Source organism: Opisthorchis viverrini (assembly GCF_000715545.1).
Source record: "Opisthorchis viverrini unplaced genomic scaffold opera_v5_13, whole genome shotgun sequence".
Lineage (NCBI taxonomy): Eukaryota > Metazoa > Platyhelminthes > Trematoda > Opisthorchiida > Opisthorchiidae > Opisthorchis > Opisthorchis viverrini.
The window spans coordinates 70,097-80,261 of record NW_008751669.1 but is presented as its reverse complement, the minus strand read 5'-3'; the positions used below and the strand labels follow the sequence as shown (position 1 = coordinate 80,261).

The 10,165-nt window shown below is 46.3% G+C and overlaps 1 protein-coding gene across 1 annotated transcript in view; it reads left to right on the top strand.

Annotated features, from left to right (window-relative positions):
- The window catches only part of T265_12742 (hypothetical protein), a gene marked incomplete at both ends in the record, with an annotated part of 78,696 nt that overhangs the window by 16,275 nt on the left and 52,256 nt on the right, over window positions 1-10,165 (top strand). Inside the window, 4 exons of the mRNA XM_009165265.1 lie at window positions 5,846-6,092; window positions 8,653-8,851; window positions 8,882-8,984; window positions 9,529-9,830. Coding sequence (XP_009163529.1) covers window positions 5,846-6,092; window positions 8,653-8,851; window positions 8,882-8,984; window positions 9,529-9,830 — 851 coding nt within the window. The remainder of the gene's footprint in view (window positions 1-5,845; window positions 6,093-8,652; window positions 8,852-8,881; window positions 8,985-9,528; window positions 9,831-10,165) is intronic.

Sequence of the window (10,165 nt, the reverse complement as noted above, 5' to 3'; positions counted from 1 at the left end):
ACCGCGTCCTAAGATATCTGTGGCAGTTTGGTAGCTTGCTTAAACAGGAAGGTACTTACGTTGCTTGGTGGCCTCGTTCCCCTCTACGAGACGGACCTAACATAACAGTTAGATAGTCGATTCGCTACACCTAAATGATAAACTTCTATAAACTCCTATATTCCCACTGGATTTCTGTGAGAAGTATCTGCCTCTGTTTTCGGTAGACTGGTGTGGCAATCAGAATGCAGGTTATCCATCTCGAATACCGCGGTTTAAAGCCATGCAACCATATCTGCCCTACGAATATTTGTAGAAGGCCCTAGGAAACCCGGTTCTTTTGTCCGCTTTTCGTCCTAAACTACCCAACATTCTGTCGACCACATAAAGTTGCACGGTCATTATTGCCTTCAATGGACCTTATGCCGCTAGAAGGCAAACACTGATCCTTGATTTATTATATTACCCACTTCCAATTCGTTCGCAATTTCTTCCATTTTCTCATTTTTCAGCTTAATTCCGCAAAAAATCACCATCCGTTCGCCTAATGAACCTTTCAAGACCAATCACGTTTAACTTAGAGCCAGCTTGTTTATAGGATAAAGAGGAATGAGCGACAGAAACGTTGCAGTCAGCAAATACATCAAGGGTATTGCTCGTCGAGTAACCAATTTTCCGGTTTGACAAGATCTGAAATAAACTGACACTTCTGGTTTTAACAACCTTTGTTCCAGAAGGTTCCAAAATTATACCTTGGGAAAGCCTTCGGAAAGCTTCGGTTGCTTTTTGCGTGTCCCAGGTCGAATTGTCGAAACCAAGCGGATGTTCCATACCGTTATCATTAGTGTTTGTTACCTGTATAGTACAAAACAGTGAAAATTTTCACGTTAAAAGTGGTAAGCAGGCCCGTGATAAGGTTCGGGAGGGCAAGGGAACCAAATGCGCTTTTGGTTATTGTATGATGTATTTGGGAGCCTTCGTGCTTGACCTGCAAGTGTTCTAGTTAGAGGGCAGACGGAAATCAAAAGGTGTTCACGGTGGATGTGACAATTGTTATATGCAAGGAAAGACCGGAATTAAGTGGGAAAATGGTTTCAGTGATCGGTATAAAACTGGGAGTTTTGACTTAGCAGCGACTTATCCATGAGTACTCATTATTTTTCAAGCGGGTTTGAAGAAATTTGAGGTGGTACAAGCTGAATGCATGCAAACCTTGAGTGTAAAAATACCACCAGCACAACCAGAGGGTTCACATTTATTGTGTGTGTAAAGCGTATAAAGCAACGGCATGGTCGCTGGAGAAATGCGCTGAACGAATGGATGTGGACGCTTGGGGAAACGATAAAGGGAACTAATTTACCTGGAAGATAACAGACTAAACATCACAAATTCATGAAAAACAGATCAACAAGGTCCCGCCTTTCGTATGCCTTAAGGCGCAAATTTTCCTGGCGCGTGTTGATGACTCCGGATGCCAGCCACAAAAAACAGTTTGGGACTGACGAACAAATACGGAAGGATAGTTCAGTGTGCCTCCCTAGAACGGCTAAAGTTGTGTCTTCAGGGATCGGTGTTTTAGGCGTGAGTGGGAACGATTATAAAGAAGCCGTTTTAAAATACACGAAGGACGTGAATGAGACATCTACTGGGACGCCCATGTTCGATGGATAACTGGCTGCGGTAGCCATCTTGGAAAACAGGAGGTTAAGGTATGTACCAACCTTGGTCGAATTTTGATGGACAGTTTCTGAGACAACTTCGTCGCACGTAGACCGGAGTCCTCACATTTAAATGCGGTGTCATAGTAGAAGTAGATTAAACATGATGGTGAGAACTTGCAAGAATTTGTACATGAAGGCGGCAACGGATGGAACGGACAGCATTCACTGCCTTCTTGGAAGGTTGGAAAACCCGCGTAGTGGTGCAAGCTTAGCAGATATTTAAAAGCGGGCATTTTGTGTGCTAGAATAAAAAATGCAAGTCTTTCCTGTTACAGCAAAGACGGGGGTAGCAGACATTACATGTACGTGGCTCTTTCGCTTTTGATTTGGAAATCTCTTGTGAGCCCAATGGGGGATCAGTAGCATTGTGTGGAAAAACTGAAAAACCATGCCTCATTCAGACCATCTGCAATCTCATGACTGGACAATGGGCCAGTGGCAGGGATCATGAATGTTTAGAAAAAGTTATGAATAGAGTAGAGCAGAAGACGAAAACTGATTAAGGCCTCAAAGTAGTGGTCAAATCGAGCCAGGGAGTTTTATGCGTCTGGTTAAGTCACTTTCGTTGGATCGAAGTGAGATATAATTTAGTCGGCTGCACGGTATTCAGAAGGGGCGAAAATGTAAGTGGCTACTGTAAAGGCTTTGTCTGCCAAAGTCAAGGGAAAGTATTAAGACGTTATTATGGGCGCAAGATGAAACATGGTACCATTTTCTTTTTGAGTCGAGCAGCTAGTAATCTGTGATAATAATAACAATTTGTGAAAATATCCAGTTAAATTAGGAGTATTTTGCGAGGAAGGTATTGGATGTGAAATCGGAAATGGTGAATCGGACCTACGGGGAAAGAAAAATTGTCCAGCAGGCGCAAATGCCAAGGCGAAATAGGTAATATTGGGGAGTATGCCGGAGAGTTTAGCTGAATGCTGAGAGTTGTGTTAGTATAAATCGTGGGTAGTTAGCTTAGGAATAGCTTGGAATCCACATACCTGTTATTTTTGTTGAGGATTGGATTGACGCCGGTTGAGTGCGATGTTGCCAGAAAGTAGATGAAATTTCGGGAGGAGTCCGTCGCTTAGAACCAGATTTTGGCCCCTTTTGGTTGCTAAAAGGGGCAGGGACGTTAATTCTGTGAACACTGATGGGTTTTTACCGTTTTCTAATAGAGCCCTTGGCCGGTAGAGATTGGTAGATTCTGAAGTGTGGCCCTCTATCTATTGAGAAATAATTTAGTTCCGGAACATTTCGGAGAACGTCCCCTGGATTCCCGTCGGAATGTGCTTCATTGGTGAATGTCAGACTCCTAGACTCTGTGGAACTGCTAAAGTTGGAGGGCTGCGAGGCCACGAATTTTGCCCATCTGCAATGTGTGAGGTTAGAGTTATTGATAACTCCACCAAGGATGTCGTGAGGTAAACGTACTGAACTCGAGATAGATGAAGCTTGCTCCATTCCGGAGAAACCAGCTTGCTTTATTTATCTTCTGATTAAGGAGTATGAATATCATGGGGGAAATGAAATAAAATGTGGACTTTCCGAAGGTAACGGGACCAAACGGAAGGATTCGCGTGACTAGGATTTCAACCGGATTTCTTCAGAAATACGACTATCTACATCGGAAGAGTGGACAGTTACTTCGTCTCTTGGATCATGCTACACGCTGCTGTTGCACAAGCGCCGCACAGGGCATACAAGGGTAGCATTGCCATCAGCCGGGTACTCTGAAGCGATTTTAGTTCCCTGTAAATCAGCTAAGGATGCGAAAAGCTGGCCGGTTTATTCTTTGTTCAAATATCTGTCTGAGACTGTGATGAATTCGTCGCAGCCGCAGAGGCTTATTCCGGGTGAGAAGGGTTGGTTTGGGCGCAAGCAAGTCAGCACTCGGGTGTTATAAGCTAATTAACAAGTAGATGAGGTACGTGTTCATAAGGATGAGCAGGGAAAATTCCGGATAGGTTTCGACAGAGATAAGAAATGAGCATGAAGTATTTCAGTTAACAGTGGACCCATTATGTCTAAGGCTGGATTAATTCCTTGTATTTTCACTCGTTCGTTAGCCAAAGAGACCACTTTGGATCCTCAAACTCGGATTTGAAACTTCTGTATGCAGATACCTCAGTGCTGCTTACCTTCTTGCGTTAGCCCAAACTTGGCCCATATTAGTGGACGCGACATAAAAGACCAGATTCCAGGAGATCCACAAACCCGCTGCGGCGTTCGTCCCAGAGTAACCAGTGTACAGTCCAGCAAACAAAGGTCCACCCAAGAGGGCTCGGAGGGTATGAGGTCCTGACTTTTCATCAATAGGGCAACTCCAGAAGGTCCGAAAGGCGGGCTGGCATCCCTTATGAAGCGAAAGTATTTAGAAGCGGAAATTTACCAACAAAACATAAGTTATTAGGTCGTGATACCGAGCCTCGACTGAAAAAAACAAATGTACTATGGGAGCACATGACACACTTTGAAGAAACAAGCCAACGACATCTCCTTGATGGACGGAGACGGGAACACACAATCAACCCATCAGTGAGAGATAAAGCCTGTGAAGCCCCCTATACTGCTCGGCATCACACACTGTCCTGGTAAGGTGAGACTAGGAGCAGCTTCTAACCAACTTTATCTTTACAAACGAGGATATTCGTTGACTCCTGCACGAGATAGGACCGCTCGGCGATTTAGTGCCGGATGAGGTCCATAGGACAAGCCTGAGGGAAATATCGCTAACATTGGTGAAATATTTCAGTCTGATGCCTCATTAGTCGTGTGATGTGGCCAACTTTCCTGACGCTCGGAAGGAGGCGACTATTGAACCGATCAACCTATTTGGTGACAACCTGGCTTTCGGCATCTGCAGGCGTTATAGGGTCACCAGGCCACAATGCAAGTAATGTAGCGCATTCTGTGAAGTAAGTTTCAAATCACCTCACCATCAACAACGCACGGTGCGACCGGATTCCTCATAAACCGTTTCTGGATGACCGAAATATTCCTATGTACGGACAGCTTCAAACAAGCCGAAATGGAGGAACCCATAGAGGAGGTCAAATTTTTCGGCTTCTCAAAGACGTTTGAACAAGTTGCGCACGTAGTGCTCCGAAAATCCGGGTCTTATAGGAGAAACAGAAATTCCACAATTTATTGAGTTTTTCTTGTCAGGTAGAACATTCCTACCCCGATTCTGTCCCAGATCCGTCGATTTTGATACGGATTCCTATGTGTTTGTATCCTCTCTTCCAGTGAAACTTGGCGACTACTTACGTCCTGCTTGAACATGGTTTGACCGAGGGTTTTTCATCGTTGACCCATGGCGATGATTTAATAATAAGCCTTCAAGCTCAGGACGCTCGTATTAATTAGGCAACACCTTTCTTCACTTCGGATAGACGAAGCGTAGAATAGCCTTCATCCGCATGCATCTGGGTCCCAACCAAGGGCGTTTATGTGGAAGTTTTCACACCCCTCGCTGTGGCATGCTTGTTGCTTAGCGGTGAGATGTGTTTTATGCCTGCACTTTCCAGGGAGCAGAAGTTCCCGAACAACGCCAACAAACCGCACCGGAGAAGTCTCAGAGAAAGCTTCCATTCTGTGTATTATTCAGTGAATCCTTGGTGGGTGTGGGTAAGAACATACGAGAATAATTGGCAATAATTTCTCTTAAGAATAAAACAAAACTAAATGGAAGCGCTAAAAACAGTTTTCACACAAAAATTTATTTTCGCGCATCGCGATTAGGGCGGCTCCTTAGCCGCGCAATGCTCTTAGCTGCAAAACCTGTGCGAGGCGGATGAAAATTGTACGCTGAAATGTTGACTTTTGTTACATATGTACATGAACCAAAAATTACTCAAATATATGTGTATTTTTTTCGCCTACCAGAAAATTCTGGTGGAATACTTTTTCTAGCATCAATAGGACCCTAGGATGCCTACTTGGGGTTAAAAATTCTGGACTGGTATTTTGAACTCAATTTTCTGTCGGTTCCGGCCCATCGGGAGCGCGTCATAACTTTCGAGAACTCAATTCCATAGTGCGAATATTGGGTGGCCACACTAAGTGCGATTTTTCTCCAACTTCATGTACGAACCACACGAACTGGCTGACCTGAAGACCTTGGTTCCTCATACTTTTACCACATCACCTTCAAGGCTCATTGGGAGACGGAGCGGATTCTGATGCGGCGGTCTTCGTCGCGCCTCTTCAATCTGGTGAGAATCTCTGTCCACCGATGACGTCCTCGGACAACCTGCCTCTAAATGAACTCGAAAAGCAACTGCTTGACCCATCCTCGGAATGTTATCTGGAAAACCTACTGGATTTAGTGACGTCATTGGTTGCTGATTGCAACTACCCCTCAGCGTCTAACTCACGGACCGTACAAGCATTCCTGAATAGGTTCGTTTAGATAATTTCTGGAATAGTATTTTCGATGTGGTTGTACACGGAAGTTGTAGCAAACCTCTCATCGTTTCAAAGTTATTTTGGGATTCATCGCACTAACGTAGTAATTCCCTGAGGCACTGGTTTTGCTGCTGCCGTTAACGACCACTATTACATTGCATTCATTACATTACATTACATTCATTACATTACATTCTTTCACCTTAGACTTGAGTTTCTCACCATCACACTGTCTCCCACTTCGACGTCCAGTTTTTTGTTGTGGTGATAGATTCCTCCTTCTAGGGATGTGTTTCGGTATTCTGAACCGTGTTACCATCGAAAGGAATAACCTAGTGAATAGGTGCCCCGGGTTCCTTCCTACCTGGTCTGACATATATGGTGGTCGGGGCGAAAAGGGTTGTGCGCGCAGTTGCTCCAGACTTGGCGAAAATTGCCGCGTGCGTAGTACTCTTCTGGTGCCATAAAAGTAAATCTTATTGGATGACAGTAGCTTTTGCCTCGTTGACACAGAGTTTAATAGCCGGTTTGGTTTCAAAATAGGTTTCAAATCAGGATACAATCAAGGGCTTTTTGTTTCGAATATTAGCAATAGGTTCCCGACAGTGCGAACAGGTTCACAACGGTACATCTTCCAAATATTTATCTCATTCAGTGAATCCACCAGAAACGCGCAATCCAAGTGCAAGTAGATTGCTCATTTCTAGATTGCCCTCGTTTCACCAAACGTAGTCGGAGTGAAGTAGCTGGTTACAAGCGTTAAAGATCCTTGAGCGAATCGCACCGTTAATAGATTTCCAAAATACCTTCGAAACACTTCTCTACTGATCTCTACCATCCCTGTCAACAGATTGTTCCATTAGTCGGCCACCATTTGGCGCGCTCTCGCCGTTCCCTCCGAGGCTTCAGTGTATTCGTTTAGTGTCTTTGGATAGGTCTTTTTATGACGTATATTGAAGATGCCGGCGGCAATACTTTGCTGGGAGCATGTCTACCTTCCGAGAGCCACCAGAACCGAAGATATTCGGAGTCACATGGTCGCATATTCCATGGAAGAATCAGCTTCCATTCCGAGTAAAAAAGACGATGGTTGGCCACAGTTGGTTGCACCTGTTGTAAGCATTTCTTGGACGGCTTTCGGTACCGTTCAAGGAAATAAAGTTGAGCATCTCCGTAACATCTTGTGCTCCATGAATTTGCACACATTTCCTTCCGCACCATCTTGTCAGATGCCTCATTGAAGTCCGCTTTGGTCACATCCAGGCTAGTCCTATCGTCAATTTGGTTGGCTCCACATTCTTAAACAATCAGGTTAGGGACATGTAAGTGAACCCTCTGTTACTTATGGTTGACAAACCTCTCGAGGTGTTTGCTTAGCCGTCTTAATGGTTACTCCATACAGGTGGTATAGAATCACAACTAGGTTGATGAATCAACAGTTACCAAATCGTTATTCTTCTCAAACATGGATTAAGCACTGACGGCTTAGTCACCCCCCTTTGTTTTCTGATGGGGTGGTGATATCGCGCATATATCATCACCTTTGGTTAGATATCAGCAGCGTGATAGTGGATTCATACTCGGTATATTTCTAGATGGAAAGATCGCTGAAATACATGAGCGCGCTTTGGCCGCCCAACTTTGTTGATTTCGTCCTTAATTTAGATGTGAACGTTGGAAGTCTATGCCTCCGTTGTTTGGGCACACCTCGGGATGGGTATCGACGCACTTGAGCCGGATAATGGTGCGGTTCACAGTGTTTTCCACCAACTGTATTGTACATAGCGCGACACGTGAAATCTCTCGTGTCAGTTGGTCGCTGAGAGACAGTCTCATAGTCATCCATGTTGGGGTTTGAATATGTTTCTTAACTTTAAATTTCTCTCTTCTGTTGTGGTCTCATTCCATCTGTCGCTGCCCTGCGGTCAGATTTCTGAATTGGTGGATTTAGATGAAGGCCTTAATCGTCCTGTTGTCTGGATTTGGGCGCCCTGGCGGTATCTCAATTCTTGCATGAAGACACTGGACCTTACCGTGCTGTGGCGGTTTATGTATCTCGACGACCCATTGAGCTATACTGGGGAGTGTCCGCACGATGCTCACAGAGTCTTTCATACCAGGTTGGTCCATGGGTAGAGGTCCGACGGACACAGTCTCCTGGCCCTCCAGGTTGGGGGTTGGAACATGTATGGCGACGTGTTCCGTAAAAAAGGTAATGTACTTGCATTTCCAGCCGAACACCGCTGCCTTGCGGTTAGGCTTTTGAGCCAAAGGCTTTGGATGAGGACCCTAATCGTCCTCCTTCTAGGTGTGGACGCCCTGGCAGTATCCCAGCCCACGTACAACCATGAATTGCACATACACAAATAAACTCATGCAACATCGGCCGTCGCGCGGTGACATCAGCCGGGTCGCCTTACTTGCTGCATACAGCAGGGTGGGTAAGCGAAAACATGCTACTGCTGACGCCTCCCTTCTTACACTTTCACGTTTTTCTTCTTTCACCCTCCCCCCACCCAAATTCGAATACTTTCTCCGCAGGTCCCAGCTCTAGGACTGACCGTGTTGCTCGCCCTGCATCACACTCAGCTGCAGCTTCTGCACGTCCGAGTTCAGTTACTACCCTAAACACTTCGAAGTCTGTTTTCAAACCCCGAAAGCCTGTCTATTTAGGCACCTTCAATGTTCGCACACTGAAGCAAGCAGATCAACATGTGGCTCCTGCGCGTACGCTGGATTCCGTTTGTATTGATGTATGTTGTCTGTCAGAAACAAGGACGCAGGACGCAAGTACTGTGATCGAACTGACTGCCCCCTCACTCTCCTCCAGGTTCCGGCTGGGCACCTCTTGGAATTCAGAGGCCGCTGCAGCTGGATATGCTGGGGGTGGGTGGGTTATTGAGCGAACAAGCGGAAGTGTCTCTGCTTGATTGGATACCCGTTGCCAGTCGCGTCTGTGCGGTTCGTTTGGCAAAATCGGTGAGAGAATCTAGAGAAAGTGAGGTTCATCGCATCTTGTTTATTGTGTCTGCATATGCCCCAACTGACTGTGGCTCTGAATCTGCCAAGGACAGTTTCTACGAAGTTTTAGGTGCCCTCTTACAAGAGCTCAGATTGTGGTTGCTGGTGATATGAACGCCCATGTAGGTAGACTAAGCGCTGCTGAGGCCCGATTGGGTGGTCGTCTTGGTTTGGTTTGGAGACGCACGGACCCGATCACAGGCTGTTCCTTTGCAGTACGAATTTCCGGAACAGCGGAAATCGCTTGACAACGTGGTGCCCACCATCAAACCAGCGCCGAATCCAAATAGACCACATCGCCGTCAGTTATCGGTGGCGAGGGTCGATCACCGCCTGCCCGCTCCTTCGGAACACCAGCGTGGACTCCGACCATGGACTTGTACGCTGCTGCTTTTCTTGCGCCTTTCAGGGGGACGCAAAACACGCAAAACTCGCTTAGCCATTGAGAAGCTAGTGGAACCAGAAGTCAAACGAAACTATCAAAGCCAGCTCCTCGAATACCTGTCGGACGGTACGGTGTCGGATATAAATGGCCACTGGGAAAAAACATCCAAGGCGCTTCTCAAAGCAGGAGCGTCTGCTTGCGGTACAACCCAGCCAACCTCATCCAAGGATTGGATCTCTGATAGGACCGTGTCCTTGCTGAAGACCCGGCGACAGGTTCCACCTGGTCGCCACCACAACTCCACCCGGCGCATCATCCGACGCCAGGTGAAACTGAGTGTCCGCGCAGACTGAGAAGCTTGGTGGACTCAAAAGGCCGAAGAAATGGAAGATGCGAAGAATGCTGGAAACATGCGCAAATTGTTCCACCTGATTTGTTCGACTGGTCCTCGGAAACCTCTTGTCAGCAAAATAATCAGGGACAAAAATGGCTCCCTGATATGCAGCAAAGCAGCACGTTTAGACCGCTGGGCACAGTACTTCGAGCAGCAGTTCAGCTGGCCATCTGCCACCATCATCATCGACTGCGATGGCTCGGTCATGTGCTACGCATGCCGAAACACCGTCTACCGAGACGAGTGTTGTTCTCCGTGCCTCCTTCA